The sequence below is a fragment of the Mirounga angustirostris genome, unplaced genomic scaffold (assembly GCF_029215605.1).
Source record: "Mirounga angustirostris isolate CCGP_5_RB_7025 unplaced genomic scaffold, mMirAng1.0.hap1 SCAF_1, whole genome shotgun sequence".
NCBI lineage: Eukaryota > Metazoa > Chordata > Mammalia > Carnivora > Phocidae > Mirounga > Mirounga angustirostris.
The window spans coordinates 65,163,954-65,180,817 of NW_026991709.1; the positions used below are offsets into that span (position 1 = coordinate 65,163,954).

At 35.7% G+C, this 16,864-nt stretch overlaps 1 protein-coding gene across 1 annotated transcript in view; it reads left to right on the plus strand.

The window, feature by feature from the left end:
- Positions 1–4,154: 4,154 nt before the first annotated feature.
- STXBP5L (syntaxin binding protein 5L) overlaps positions 4,155–16,864 on the plus strand; it is a 429,885-nt gene continuing 417,175 nt past the window's right edge. Inside the window, exons 1-2 of the mRNA XM_045902962.2 lie at positions 4,155–4,276; positions 5,319–5,515. Of these exons, the coding sequence (XP_045758918.1) occupies positions 5,327–5,515 (189 nt within the window). The 5' untranslated portion in view covers positions 4,155–4,276; positions 5,319–5,326. The remainder of the gene's footprint in view (positions 4,277–5,318; positions 5,516–16,864) is intronic.

Here is a 16,864-nt window from a genome sequence, read left to right on the forward strand (position 1 = left end):
TAAGAAAGACGTCATATGCAAGCCAAAGAGAGAGCCCTCAGAATAAGCTAAACCTGCTGACACTTTGATCTTGGACTTCTAGTCTTCTGAACTGTGAGAAAATTAGTTTCTGGTGTTTAAGCCACCTGGTCTGTAGTACTTTGTTATGGCAGTCGTGGCAAACTAATACACATATATTCACTATTTCAGAAGAATTAACGCTTACTGTTTTCTTATTCCAATTCCTATTTAATCCTCTAATTAGTAATAGGGCAGTGATTAAGAGTATAATCTTAGAAGTTAGATAGCCCTGAATTTGAAGACTGGGTTATCCACCTAGGTGACTTTGAATGAACATTGCTCGTATATTTCAGAGTCTCAAATTTCCTTACCTATAAAATGAAACACCTGTCTCATAGAGTTATAATAAGGATCAAATTAAAAGAGATGTTTATAAATTTCATAGTATAGTATCTGATATATAGGTGCTTAGTAACTGGTAGAACTAATTATCTTTATGTACAAGATAAATGTATAGGGTGCCTGGGTGGCTCAGTTGGTTAAGCGACTGCCTTCGGCTCAGGTCATGATCCTGGAGTCCTAGGATCGAGTCCCACATTGGGCTCCCTGCTCGGCAGGGAGTCTGCTTCTTCCTCTGACCCTCCTCCCTCTCATGCTCTCTGTCTCTCATTCTCTCTCTCTAAAATAAATAAAATAAAATCTTTAAAAAAAAAAGATAAATGTATAAAACCATTTACATGTGTTTTGTCAATCTGGCTTAGTTTTCTCTAAGCTTAATCAGTTTAGCAAATCTTCTCTGTGTGAAGTGCCATACATATACATACTTTCGACAATTACTTAATTATCTTGAGGATGTGGAAAATCAGCTTCTATTAGCTTCATTGTTGGCTTGAATCCAAGATCACAAACCCTTAAAGTGAGTTGTAATATATATATTTTTTTGAGTTGTAATATATTTTTAACATATATTCTAAAAATCCTTCCAATGTATTAGATTTGTTTAAATGATTTGATGATTTTGCTCCAAGGACAAAGCTTGGACTATTTTTCTTTTGTGCAGTCTTCATACTTGCCATTTTAGGAAGATATTATGGTTTATCAGAAACTCCTCATAATGAATTATTCTAGTTTGTAGTAGAATAAACAAAGCTCTCCTTTATTATTATCTGGACCAATTCTAAAGTTCTCTACATCATTTTTTATGGCATATTTCATGGTCTGGTGTCATTCCCTTTATCATATGATTTATAGGATAACATCTTATTTCTCTTTAATTAATTAAGGATGGAATTTTCTTCCATAGCTACGTCATTGTGCTTCTCTCATCCCATAAAATTTTCAAGCTATAATTGTTTGTGATGTCTTCTCACATATATAATATACTTTTGCTCATTTCTATCCCTTGATCATAGTTTGTGAATTGGCATTACAATATCTTCTGTCCACAGTTTCCCACTCTATGAGATTGCAATTATGTTAAAATTTTACTTACTGTCATTTATTTAAATTAATATTTACTGGGCACTTAGTATGTACAAAGCACTGTGCTATTTACAAAGATATTTAAAATAATCCCAAAGATTCCACAATCTCAGCATTCTAATCATATTTTTTTAGGCTTCTAATATTTGTTAGTGCTATGAATTGTGTACGACTGTTGAATCACAGACCTGTACCTCTGAAACAAATAATACATTGCATGTTAAAAAAAAAAGAAGAAGATAGCGGGAAGGGAAAAATGAAGGGGGGGAATCGGAGGGGGAGATGAACCATGAGAGACTATAGACTCTGAGAAACAAACTGAGGGTTCTAGAAGGGAGGGGGTAGGGGGATGGGTTAGCCCAGTGATGGGTATTAAAGAGGGCACATACTGCATGGAGCCCTGGGTGTTATATGCAAACAATGAATCATGGAACAATACATCAAAAACTAATGATGTAATGTATGGTGATTAACATACCATAATAATAATAAAAAATAAATATTTATATATTTTGACTTGGCTTTTCTTTCACTTCCCATTCCTATTTGTTGTCCCATCTGAAGGAGTATCTACTCTGTCACCTCTTTTTAACTCAAGTAGGCCAATGAATTCCCTGTCGGCTCTTAAAGCAGAGTCTTTTGTCAATCTCTTTTGTGTCTTTTGTTCTCAGTTTCTCCCCAGTTTTTAGAATAAAACCACCACCTAGTTTGCTAAGATAGTACAGTGTTAGTGATGAGTGGTTTATGGGGTTTTCTTATAAACATTACATCTCCTTTTGCTGAATCAGGATATATTCTTCACTCTCATCAAAAGACCAAACCATCACTTGCTATAGGCTTATCTTCGTTTATTTTCAACTGTTTAAAGAGTTGTCAATAGACTTTCTGATGAAGGGATGGAGGCCATCTAAATCCATTATTTTAGACAATAATGCTACTTCTCAAAGAGTTAAAGAAAAAGAGAAGAGCAAACTCTTTAGCCTTAATAGGCACCTATGCTTGGAGGTGAAATGGGCCAGGAAGAAAAGAAGAAAAAAGTAGAAAAAGAGAGTAAAGACAAAGGTACATATTGTTAGGAATCCAATATAGAATTTGGAACCCTACCAAGATCTAGTTTTCATCAGACATGGCCTTTGTTTCCACCCTTATTTTTACCCCTCCCAAATAGGGTAGGATATAATTGGGTATCATCTCTTAAATCATTTACTAATAACCATTAACAAACCAACTGTTCAAAATCCTTTAAGTGCCTCTTATAGGTGAAACATTGTGTTAGGTGCTAAACAAGATAGAAGAAGTATATAATTCCATGCCTGCCTTCAAAAGTGTTATTGTCTAGCTGTGGCAATTAGGGGTCTTTGAAAGGTTTCAAAAAGAGCAAAATAGACATTAAGTACTGAAAAATTCAAAAGGAGAAGGTGAGCATTGATCTGAGGATCTGAAAAACTGGTGTCTAATCCATCTCTATTTCCTCGCTATGTGACCTTGGACAAATCATTTCTCTTTCAGGTCTTTCCTTTCATCCCATCCTCTTCCTCCACCAGAAAAAAAAAAAATGCCATCCTAGAAGATCTCTAAAATGTACGACTATATGAGATGATTACTAATGAGCTCTTTTGTGTTGCCCAGATTGAAGTCTAAAGGTAGCTATGGCCCCCTGAGCTGCTCTCTTCATTTTCACAGACAGAGGTATCAAGGTCTAAATTTTCCACAGTTCAGTATCAAGTCAGAGCTCAGAACCAAATTTTCCCATCCTGATGCTGTTATGTTTTCTAATCCTGCACCAAATAGTGCATCTTTCAAAATGATAATTGTGACTCGTAGAAAAAGCTTAAAATATATCACTGACACGGTTTACTTAGAGAAATGTTTCTTTAAAAAAATTGTTTATGTGAAAATGGGGGAAGGGGTAATTCTACGTATTAGAGGGAACAAGGTAAGCAATTGATTCCTTAGGATTTGAAAGGCTAAATATTCCAACAAAAGTCTACTGAAATACAATTCTCTCTGGCAGAGGTTAAGCAATTATGCAAGTGGCAGGACAGTGAGGGAAGCCCAATAGATGCACCTGGAGAGCGAGTAGAGGTGATAAACTGCAAAATCACCTGCCCCGTTCACATTATCGTCCTGGGTCAGACCTAGGGAAACCCTTCCAGCAGCCTCGGACTCAGGGCGCCCAAGTTTGCACGCTTCCACGCATTCTATTGATTCACACTTCCGTCCTTCAACAGGTAGCGCCAATTACAGCCCCCAAAACACGGCCCCCCATCATACTGGCCAATCTCGCCGTCAATCAAATACTACACCTACCTTTCTAAATTCTCCCCTCCCCCTTTCATTGCCTTTTTCTTCGGCCTATCCCCAAATTTCTTCCGCGCCTCGAGACCACGGAACTTGGCCCTATGGAGCCTAGGATTGGAGCCGAGGCTACTCCCGCCCTTTGACGTCCCGGAGCTCTCCGCCCCTTTCTCCGGCGCCGCGCGGCCCGAAGTGGAGGGGGCGGGGCGAACCAGGGGGCGGGGCTTGCAGCCCACGGCGGGAGGGCGGAGCCTTCCTTCGAGCCTGCCTGCCTGGTTAGGACCTCGGAGAGCGCCGGGTGCCACGACCAGAGGGACGCGAGAAGCGGCGGCAGTCGGGCGGGAGTGACGCCTGCGAGCCCGCCTCCCTCCGCACCTTCAGCTTCTCGGGTTGGCAGGCAGCTAGTGGCGGCCGAGGAAGGTGCCTAAGTCGGGAGTCAGATAGTCATCCCTCTGGGACGCCGCCGCCGCCGTCTAGCCGCGGCTCCGTCACACCTGTGTGTGTGTTCATGAGCGTGAGCGCCCGCGTGCCAATTTCTGTGTGAGGGTTGCGTGTGCTCCGGCTGGGCGCGCTAATGTCTGTGTGAGGGTGTTCGTGTGTGCTCGGTGCCTAGGCGCTCGGCCCGGGGAGACACCGCGGGAGCGGCGGCTCTGCGCGCCCAGCAGGCTGAGGCGGGACTCGGGCCGCAGCTGTCGCCGCCACTGCCTCACGTCCCCCAAGAGCCGCCGCGGTGCTGCGGGGAGAGCTGACGGGTGGGCGAGCGCGGCGGCGGCTGCGGGCAGAGCGGGTGGGGGGTGAGGGGGTGGGTGGAGGGTGGGAGAAGAGGGAGGAGGGCTGGAGACGCTGGGAGGGAAGGGGGGGCGGAGGGAGAAGCGGAGGCAGCCGGCGCCGCCGCTCGCCCCTCCCGTCGGCTGTTGCTGTTGGGTCACCCGCAGATGTTTTGGGGTCCGGCTGTTGGGGGGGGATGGAAAAAGGCCTACCCCTCATTACCTACTGAAAAAAAGGGAGCGTTGAAGATGATGGGGGGAGAGCCCAGAGGGTGGTAGTAGAGTAAATACCGGCTCTCCCACCGCACAACCCCAACATCGTTTTTCTGAAAATATTCTGAGCTGAACCTTTAGAAGGAAAGCCCGCCCTTAAGAGAGACAGAGTCTTGGTCTGTTGGACTCCGGTCTGATTGTATAATAATAATGATGATATAATGCTAATGACGATGATGACACTGCCTTTTATTTTTACCCCAGTGCTGATAAAGCGTAGCTACAGCTGGGGATAAAGCCCTTGAAAATTTGATGTATGAGGAGGAAATACTGTTGCTTTTAGAGTTATATTTTATTATTTCTTTTTAAAGGATGTTCCTTTTTGAACTAAAATTTGACAAAATGAAGTATGACTTTCTCTCTCTTTTTTTTAGTCATTTATAGCCAGTGCTCGTAAAATGAGGACTGGCTACTGCCTTGACTAATGAAAAGCTAAACACTTTTACCCGGGTATAAGTTCATGTGTTAAGTCACCCTTTCCTTTGAATTTCTCAACAGTTTTTAAAATGAAGAAGTTTAATTTCCGAAAAGTTTTGGATGGCTTAACTGCCTCCTCCCCTGGCAGTGGTAGCAGCAGTGGCAGTAACAGTGGTGGTGGGGCTGGAAGTGGTTCCGTACATCCAGGAGGGACTGCAGGGGTTCTCAAAGAGGAGATTCAGGAAACCCTGACTTCAGAGTATTTCCAGATTTGCAAGGTAAGTTCTGAATTGGCTTAAAGCCTATTATTTCTTTATTTTACTGTTGTGAGGAAAGAAGAATTAACAACAGCAACACCCACACTAGGGACTGGAAATTGATGAGATGCCAGCATTAGGCAGTCCTGGGCAGAGAACTCTATAGATAGATGTTTGAATTAATAAAGATATTCTGGGCATTGATTTCAACATCAATTTAAAAAGCTATGGTAGTTTAAAATGGAAGTAAACAACCGTAAAAGGTAGGATTTGCAAGACAATGTTAAGGTCCAAATTGTGGACAAAATTTTTAATGTAATATTTATGTATAAGTAGAAAACTGAAGGAAAAAATCATTCTGGTTAATTCCTTGTTGACATTCAGTGAAACTAAGTATTATTTTATGTCACTGTGCAGTATAAAATGATTAAACCTGTTAAGATGTTGCTACAAGTAAATAGATAATAGCTAAAGGAATACATCCATTTTAAAAGATCTAATGGTATTGTTTTACATTCATTGTTTAAAATTCTGTAGAGAAACACCCCCAGATTCTTAATAAAAAAATGCCATGGATTTAATTCTTGTAAGAACTTAAAAAATAGCCTGTTTTCTGGTTTAGTGAGGAAACATTTCAGGTAATTATGCTTTAATGTTCAACTTCTAATGAATAAGCAAAAGAAAGAGTTTCTGATGGGGAGAGGTGAGAATTTACAAAACAAATGTTTTGTTAATATATATTGTTATATTTTTCTGACATAGTTTATAATTTTTATTGTTTCTTTTTTGCGGGGTAGCCTAGGAAGGTGTTTTTGACCTACCATGTACAATTTAAAAAGCTACTAAGTCATTCATATGATACAGATGAATATAGTTTTAAAATATTTGAATACATAAGAACAAATCATAAATTTCTGAAATCACAGAAATTATTAAATTTTTTGGTACTTCAAAAGAATTGTTTTGAAATTATTAAAATTATTTTTGTAGTAAATAACTTCTATATAATAAGATAAGTTTCAATTATTGTCTTAGTCTCCATTCCCAGTAAGGTCATTATAAAACATTAAATCTGTTTATGCGAAAGTGAGTTTATTTAGAATTAGGTCAGATTAAAAGATATAATTCTACCCCTGTGAGTTTTGTATGCATAAAATTTTGTATACAAAGTTGTATATAATTTCATTCTCAATTTGAAATAATAGATATTTTGTCAGATTAGGGGCTTAATATTGGTCATGAGACAAATATGTAAAAGGATCTTAGGGATCAAATTTGAACTGCTAGTCAGGGGAATAATGCCCTGATTATCTAATCTTTGACATATTACTGTTTCCATTCCAAGATTCTGAAAAAATTTCCAAATTCTCTTAGTTCATGAATGTGAGGCAGGAGAGTTTTTGTCAAGATAAAATTGATATAAAAAAGACCTCTGAAACAGAGTGGCATTGGACTGTTGAGGTTTTGAACCTGGTAGAGAAGGTTTTAAATTAAAAATTTCAGGGGAAATGGGTGAATGCAAGAGAGGAAAATGGGATATATAGTTATCTTCCCATTTATTCAGACAGGAAATAGACATGAAAAGTGCCAGAAGTTAAATATGTATTAATTCAAAAACATATGGCATGGTAGGAAGAACACTGGCCTAGGAATCAGATTGTATTTTATTTAAAGTTCTGTCACTTGCCAGCCATGTATCTCGGGCAAGCCTTTTATCTGCCTTGAACCTTGATTTTCCCATCTGTAGTATGGTAATAAATATTTCTGCTCTTCTGACTTAAAGTTATTGGGAAGATCAAACAAGACAATTAGGTGAAGGCGATGTATAAATTGGAAAAGGCAATAAATTGTTTATTTTTATATTGTTCCTAAAGTTTTAAAAATCACCTTGTTCTTGGTGGAACGACTACAAGCAGTGGGCTATAATAATATAGGTAACAAAATTATACTTTCAAAGAAATTAGAAGGATAGATAGCTATATAAGTGGAACACTAATAGTATTGAACTGTTACTAAATGGAGAAAGTATTATGGCATCTTTGGATAGCAATATAGTTAATTTTAAAAAGTAATTTTATGATTGTACTTTAGGTTACCTGGACTATAATAAAATATATAAAAATGGATTAAGGATGTTTCAAAATTAGAACTGTTACTAAAATGGGGACTTCATTTGGACTCACTGATTAAATGTGCAAAGAACATTCTATTCTGAGTACTAAGCAGTTGGCACCTTTTGGGTACTTGTACCTTTTCCACATGGCCAAAATTAAAGTACAAATCTGTAATCTTCTCTTTTGAAAACCATCCTCCTCTTTATTTTCTGGTCAGTCATCAAATCCTATCTATTCCATTTCCTTAGTATTTCTGAAATTTATTCCCTTTTTGCCATCTCTAGTACCTGTTCATTCTATCGTATTTTCTTGATTAGTCACTTGAATCACTTCCTACCTGATCTTCTTAACTCTTGTTTTACCCTATTTCAGTTGATTTTGTTATGTTATAATAATGGTTATTTCTGAACTATAATGTTCATTATGTCATTTCCCTGCTAAAAATTCTATGTTGGTTTCCCTAGAGCAGTGATGCTCTATAAACAAAAGTCTAATGTGAAACCCTGTAAATAACATCTATTAAAACAAATAAATGTACTTTATTGGCATACATTTAAAAAATAAATTATAATAAGTTATACAGCTATTATAAAAAGCTTGTTTTTTAATATTTGTTTTTTGTTGTACAATATTATCCCTGGCAGGTAGTAGTACTTTTTCTGGCCTTAAAAAGGTAAAAGTATAAAGCTACAACCTTTATAATCAGTGACAAATGTATAAGAAGTTCAAAAACACAGAAATGGTAGAAGAAACTTTGGTTCAAGGTTAGCAAAAAAGTTACTACATTGGTTTACTGCAATCTCAGTTCAGTATGTATACATTTGAATGCCCATTTGTTCAGATATTTGTGAAATACAAGAAGTGCCTTTTCTGAACTTGAATTCTATGAAACACAATTTGAAACTACTGCTCTATACAATAAATGTCAAACTGCTTAACTTGATCTATATATAGTTCCCTTTAGATGGGATTCCTGTTTACCTTTCCATCCTCATTTCTGTGATTTCCTAAGCATATTGCATTACCTGATAGCACTATATTTTCATATCTCAATGCCTTTTCTTAATCGGTTGCTTCTAATGACAATATCCTTTCCAGCTTTAGTAAAGTTGAATTCCCAGTTACTTTTTTTTTTTAAAGATTTATTTAGTTATTTGAGAGAGAGAGGGCAAACAGGGTGGGGGTCGGGGAGGTAGCGGGAGAGGGAGAGAAACCTCAAGCAGATTCCCTGCTGAATGGAGCCCAAGGAGGGGCTCGATCCCAGGACCCTGAGACCATGACCTGAGCTGAAATCAAGAGTTGGACGCCTAACTGACTATGCTACCCAGGTGCCCCCCTCCAATTACTTTTTATCTCATAGTAAAATACTACTTCCATGAAACCAACTCTGACCACTGCCTCCTCTTTTCCCGCCCAAAGCAGAGTCAGTTTTTTTCCCTTCTTCTGTTTTCCTATAGCACCTGGCATATTCCTATAGAGTTAAGTTAGCACCTTATTGTGATTAGAAAATTTATTTTTCTGTCACTATTGTTATGTTGTCATCAATGAAACAATATATACATGGTTGATTAATTGAAATGAGATTAAAGCAGAAAGTTATTAATAAATATATAGGTCTTAAACATTTTATTTTAATGAAAACATGTAAATATACATCAATTTACAAATCACTTGTTAAATGAACAAGATTTTTTTTGTTGAGCATTGGTTCTATAACTGGAGTTCTGTGTGTACTTTTCTTCCACAAACCATCCCAAGTTCGTTATGGATAGTTTTTTGGTTTTAATTTATTTAAAGTAGAATAAGAACTTATATGCTTTTGAAGCAGGTGTCAGGTCCTTCTAGATGATATGTAAATATCATCTGACACTTAGTTTATACATATGATGAATATATAGTTGACCCTTGAACAAGGTGGGGTTAGGGGTACAGACCCCCACATGATCAAATATCTCTATATATTCGACTCCCCAAAAGCTTAACTCCCTGAAAAGTTTGACTCCTCCAAAACTTAACTATAAATAATCTACTGTTGACTGGAAGTCTTACTGATAACATAAATAGCGGATTAACACATAGTTCATATTTTATATATATTAAATACTGTATTCTTACAATAAAGTAAGCTAGAGAAAAGAAAATGTTATTAAGAAAATCATAAGAAGAAATACATTTATAGTACTATACTATATTTATTGAAAAAAATTCCAAGCATCAGTGGACCCATGCAGTTCATATCCATGTTCAAGTGTCAACTACATATATATATATAGTATAGATATATACACACATATATATAAAAAGTATAGATGTAGGTACATATTTATACTTATCTATACACAAGATATATGTGTGTGTGTGTATATATACATATATAGAAAATCTAGATAAATAGATATATATTCATCCCTATAGTTAACTGACCTACACCTAATTAGGCCAGAGTAGGAGAGTATAAGTATTCTAGTTAGAGTTTACTAGTATCTAGTATTCAGGGAGTCATTAATATCAATCTATGTTTTACAAAGAGAATGGGAAGTTTTTGTTAATCTAACGAGGTGGTTAATTTAAAGTTAGAGACTGTCATCTGTAAGATCTCCCATTTGGCCTTCATAACAGTCCTGTAAAGAAGGCAAAGAAAGTGTAAATATTTTTATTTTACTAATAAGACATCTGAGGCCAGAGAATTTAAGTGGTATCCTTAGGTCTCCAAGTTGGTAGGAGGCATAGCTAAGTTTAATGCTTTGTTCTTCCATTATTAAATCCAGTATTTTTTCTGTTTTATATTTCTTACTTATTAAAAAAAAAGCTTGAGGATTCTCTCTCTCCCTTTGCCCCTTCCCCTACTCACACACTCTCTCTCTCTGTCTGTCTCTCTGTAAAATAAATAAATAAATCTTAAAAAAAAAAAAGAAAGAAAGAAACACAGATGTGGGCTGTGGAGAATTAGGCTTTCCAGGACCCCGGAAAGCTGAATGAGGTCAAATGCCTAGGTATCCCAGACTATTATCTCTTCTTTAGGTTTTCCATTGTCTCCACATTCTTCTAATTTCACATCATTTTATTTAGGAGGTTTTGTAACTGAGTTTGGCATAAGACCATGATCACAGTTATACATATCTGCAATTTTCATTCATTAAAATATTCTGTGAGATGTGTGACTTGTCTCATTCTATACTGTAACTGGTAGAACAAAAGGTAGTATAGTTGACACTGGTAGAACAAAAGGTAGTACAGGATAACATTATGGATAAAGCATCTGACAGTGATTTCATGTTCCTGTCACCAAAATGGACAGTTGAGGTGGGCATCTTTAAGAATAGAAATGGAGGCAAACCAGAAGACTTAAGCGACCTTGTGAGGGTTGAGATGTTAACTAATTTAAGTACCAAATGAATTAAAATTAATTTTTTTTTAAGAATCAGAAACAAAAGCCAGATTATTCAGTTACTCTAGGCTCTCACTTTGTTTGTCTTAAGAGGATAAGAGTGCAGGGACTGGCTCATGTAAGGGATTATAGACTTGTAGGAAGTATGTTTATAAATTTTTAAAGTTACTGTAGAGAACAGTCACATTTTCTTACAAAAAGTTCTTTAGTGCTAGTATATTGTCAACGAATTGGATTATAGGTTTCATTTAGCATGGCAGTTCTTATCTTAAAAGCAAATAGTGCTCATACTCAGTGTTGAAAAACAGAGCTTTTCCTCTAAGATCAGGAACAAGAGAAAGATGTCTATGCTTATACCATTTTTATTCCACATGGTACTAGAAATTCTAGCTGCCACAGTCAGATGAGAAAAAAGAAAAGGCATCCAAATTGGTAAGGAAGAAGTAAAACTGTCACTATTTGCAGATGATATCATACTATATATAGAATACTTGAAAGACTCCAAAAAACTACTGGAATTGATAAGTGAATTCAGTAAAGTTGCAGGATACAAAATTAGTATACAGAAATCTATTGTGTATCTATACACTAATAATGGAGTAGCAGAAAGAGAAATTAAGAAAACAATCCAATTTACACTTACGCAAAAAGAATAAAATACCTAGGAATAAACTTAAGTAAGGAAGTGAAAGACCTGTACTCCAAAAACTATAAAACACTGATGAAAGAAATTGAAGATGGCACAAGCAAGTAGAAAGATATTCCAGGCTCATGGGTTGGAAGAACCAATATTGTTAAAATGTCCATACCACCCAGAACAATCTACAGATCATTAGATTAGCAATCCCAAACAAAATACCAACAGCATTTTCCACAGAACTAGAACAAATAATACTAAAACTTACATGGAATCGCAAAAGACTCTGAATAGCAAAACCGACTTGAGAAAGAAAAAACTGAAAGGTATCAAAATTCCAATTTCAAGATATGCTACAAAACTCCAGTAATCAAAACAGTACGATACTGACACAAAAATAGACACATAAATCAATGAAACAGAATAGAAAACTCAGAAATAAACCCATACTTATATGGTCAATTAATCTGTGACAGAGTAGACAAGAACATACAATAAAGAAAGACAGTCTCTTCAAGAAATGGTGCTGGAAAAACTGCTACATGCAAAAGAATGAAACTGGACCACTTTCTTATACTACACACAAAGGCAAAGGAAACAAAAGCAGAACTAGACTATTGGAACTACACCAAAATAAAAAGCTTTTTCACAATGGAGGAAACCATCAACAAAATCACAAGGCAACCTACTGAATGGGGGGAGATATTTACAAATCATATAATCTGATAAGTGTTAATTCCCAAAACATAAAAAGAACTTACACAACTCAACACCAAAAAAACAAATAAATTGATTAAAAAATGGGCAGAGGACCCAAATGATGTTTTTCCAAAACAGACATATAGGTGGCCAACAGACACATGAAAAGATATTCAGTATCTCTAATCAGCAGGGAAATGCAAATCAAAACCACAATGAGATACCACCTTACACTTGTCAGAATGGCTGGAATAAAAAAAGACAAGAAATAACAAGTGTTGGTGAGGATGTGGAGAAAAAGGAACCCTTTTATGCTGAGTTGGTGGGAATGTAAATTGGTGTAGCCACTGTGGAAAATAGTGTGGAGGTTCCTCAAAAAATTAAAAATAGAAATGCCATACATATAGTGATTTCACTACTGGATATTTATGTGAAGAAAACAAAACACTAATTCAAAAAGATTTATGCACCACTGTGTTTATTGCAGCATTATTTATAAAAACCAAATAGTCAGCCCAAGCGGCCATCAATAGATGAATGAATAAAGATGTGGTATATATATAATGGGATATTACCCAGCCATAAAAAAGAATGAGATTTTGCCATTTGCAACAACACGGATGGACCTAGAGGGTATTTATGCTAAGTGAAGTAAGTCAGACAGAGAAAGACAGATACTGTATGATTTTTCTCATGTATGGAGTTTAAGAAACAAACTAGGAAAAAGACAAAAGGAAAATGGACTCTAAAATACACAGAACAAACTGGTAGTTGCCAGAGGGGAGGCTGTGGGGGGATGGGTGAAATAGATAGAGGGGATTAAGAATACATTTACTGTAATGAGCACTGAGTAATGTATGGAACTATTGAATCATATTGTACACCTGAAACTAATATAACACTATGTTAATTATACTTCAACTAAAATATATATATATATATGAAAAATAGTGTTATCATACTTTGTGTATGTCTCAATATAGAAATAACTTAAAAACTTAACATAATTTCCAAGTTTGTTTACCTGTAGGATTATTATTTGTGATTAAACCAGATTCGTATTTTCTTGAATTTTAGTGCATTTCGGTAGACCTCCTTCTGCCTTCAGTTGAAGATGTGCCTGCAAAAAATCATAGGGTTAAGTTACATAGTTTACTTTTAATGATAGAATGATTGTATTGCTTTCCCATCTCATTTTTCTATATACCATTTACATATTAGTTTAATAGCAATAACTCTGTATTCATTGAAGTTTTCAAGTAGAAGCCCTGTTTTAAGCTTTAAATTGAGTTTTAGTCATATTAGAGAAAACTGAGTTTTTTGTTCCTACTTAATTGTCAAAATAATGATCTTTATAAAAGATTTTGGTTATAGCTGCAGTGCTCTTTTTTTAATTAAAAAATTTAAAACATCTTTTTAATATTTGAAAAGCTAATCCCTTAATGTTTATTTATAATGCACTAGGGAATCATTCCTTTCTAAATAATGGTAACATTTATTGATAAGGACTGTTAGAAAATCAGTGATTAAATTTTAGAAAGCCAAAAATAGAAAGCATATTTAAAGGATTTAGAGAAAGTAGATATAAAGAATAGAGTACAAGACCTCCAGAAAGTGCATAATAGGCCCACGGTAATACCTGTGTAGAGGCTTGGTTAAATGGAACATTCATAGTCATTGAAGGAATACAAGGAGATATTTTAACAAGTTTATTGCTCAAAAGATATTTACTGTACAGTGTTAAAAATGATTAAGACATAAACCATTCTCAGCCAACTGACTATAGTAAGAGTGAAATAATATTTTTGGTTGATTTATCAACAAAATCACTTAAATATTTTCTGGACTTATGTAAGATTATAGAAAGGAGAGTATGATTTTAGTTTCATTGCAGGCCTAAAATTACCAGTTGTTCTTGATGGTACATGGAATTATTTTGAATATAATGATACATAATATAACGAATTTGAAAATGAATATATTTAATTTTTAACTAGGTAAGTGTCTTATAATTGGATTATATATATCTAGTAAACATCTCTTGAATTGAAAATAGCATAAAAACATCTTTGCATCTTCATAGTAGGATATGTACATTTCATTATAAATAAAAATGACCATTGTGTAATGATGGTTTTAGACGTATATTTGATGCCTGGATTCAAAAGGTAAGGATTGGTAGCTAGAGAAAACCTAGTTTTTAAAATTTTTTCTGCTTTGCTAATCATCTGTAAATTTCAGTGACATTAAAAACTAGTACTTTACCTAAATATACATAATAAAGTTAGTTAGACTGTCAAGAAAATTAATTGGATTGCTTAATGTTCAGTCTAATTTATTCATTATAAATTGACTAAAAACCTTTCTACAAATCTGCAAACCAAAATCTTTAAAAATCATTAGTAGTACAATCACTTGAGAAGTTAGAGTGAATCTGAGGGAAATGCTTATAGTTTGTAAATATCTGAGTAGATGAGAAATGTAAACCTAACAAAGGAGAAATAGAAGTAAGCAGAATGATAAGAGGAAAACTCAAAAGTAGAGTTAAATAATCTGATCCTTTCTTTAGGAAGAATATTAAGAAAGAAATTCAAGAATGTCTCAGCATCGCAGAGAGGTCAAGGATTGTGAAAACGAAGGGAACAAATTAAAAACAAACAAATCAGAACTGAGAGAGCCCATTTAGACCAGGAGGAAATTGATTAGGGTAAAAATACTTTCACTAAGATGATGGATAAAATTAAGGTCACACTATAATAGAGAATAGAGTTGATAGAATTAGTACTTTTAAGAATAGATGTATTGGGGTGCCTAGGTGGCTCAGTCAGTTAAGCGTCTGCCTGGTTAAGCGTCTGCCTTTGGCTCAGGTCATGATCTCAGGGTCCTGGGATGGAGACCCTTGTCCGGCTCCCTGATCAGCAAGAAGTCTGCTTCTCCCTCTCCGTCTGGACCCTCCCCCTGCTCAAGCCCTCTCTCTCTCTCTCTCTCTTTCAAATAAATAAATTAAATCTTAAAAAAAAAAAAAGAGTAGATGTGTAAAGGGGTGCCTGGCTAGCTCAGCTAGTAGAGCTTTGGACTCTTGATCTTGGGGTTGTAAGTTTGAGCCCCAGGTTGGGTATAGGGATTACTTAAAATCTGGGGGGAAAAAAGGTACATAAAAAAACAGAGTAGATGTGTAAGGAGAGAGTGTTAGGAAAGTAGCAGTGATGGTAGATTTTAATATCATTTTGGTATATTGTAGTGGGGGTAATGCAGTTGAGCCATAGAAAAGAAGTTGAGGCTACCAGAAAGGGAAAGGTAGAGTGGGGAAAGAGGAAAGATTTTCCCTGTAAAGTGGTAAGGGTATTTGATTTAGAATTTTTTCTTTGCTTGATGAGTAAATTTTTTCTTTACTTGATTTGTATTTCATTTGAATTTTCAGCACACTGTGCTTTAATTTCCTCTCAGGTAAATAAAAACATGTAATTCTACTAGAAGATTGTATTAGTTTCCTATTTATGCTACAACAAATTACCAAAAACTTAGTGGCTTAAAACAACACAAATTTATTAGCTTATAGTTCTGGAGGTCAGAAGTCTGAAATGGGTGTCACTGGGCTAAAATCAAGGTGTTGGTAGGGCTCTAGGAGACTGTTTTCTCCTTTTCTGGCTTTTAGAGGCTGCTTACAATTCCTTTTATCTTCTTCCCAGCACTGGCCAGTTGAATTTTTCTCACATTGCATCACCGTGACTAACTTTCCTGCTTCTCTCTTCTATATTTAAAGATTTATGATCACACTGGGCCCACTAGGATAATCCAGGTTAACTTCCCTGTTTCGAGTTCTACTGATAAGTAATCTTCATTTCATCTGCAATCTTGATTCCCTTTTGCCATAAAACCTAACATATTCACAGATTCTTTAGGGGGCCATTATTCTGCCTTTCACAAACATGTTCATTACCTTCACCTGTCTGTTGTTGTTTTGTTTTATTTTTAGTTACTTTCTGGAAAATGAACAGAGAGAATACTCTAATAAACTCCTAGTTTCAATAATTACCACCTTCCAAATCTTGATCTCCCATTTTATTGTTTTAATGTAAATCTCAGACATTATACCATTTCATCTGTAAAAACTTCTGAGATCAGATAAGAACTTCCCCCCCCTCCTTTTCAAAAATATAAACTTCCCTCCTTTTCCTCTTAAAAAATCTCTAATACCATTATCATATCTAAAAACATTAACAGAATTTCTTTTTATACTCTAATATGCAGGTAATGTTTAAATTTCCTCAATTATTCCATAGTATCTTTTTGTAATTGATTTGTTTGGATTGGGAACCAAAAAAGGTTCACACTGCATTTTCATCTGGCTTGAAGTTACCTTTAATTCAATTTGTGTAAAGTCACAGAGTTTTGTTTTGTTTTGAAGATCAGGTATCCTATGCTTTTGTGTGTGTTGTTGAAAACAAAATTCTTTGCCTATTTCCTTTCTGAACTGTTAGATTATATGTGAGGAAGTGGGTGGGTTTTTCAGCATACTACAGGATGAAAAA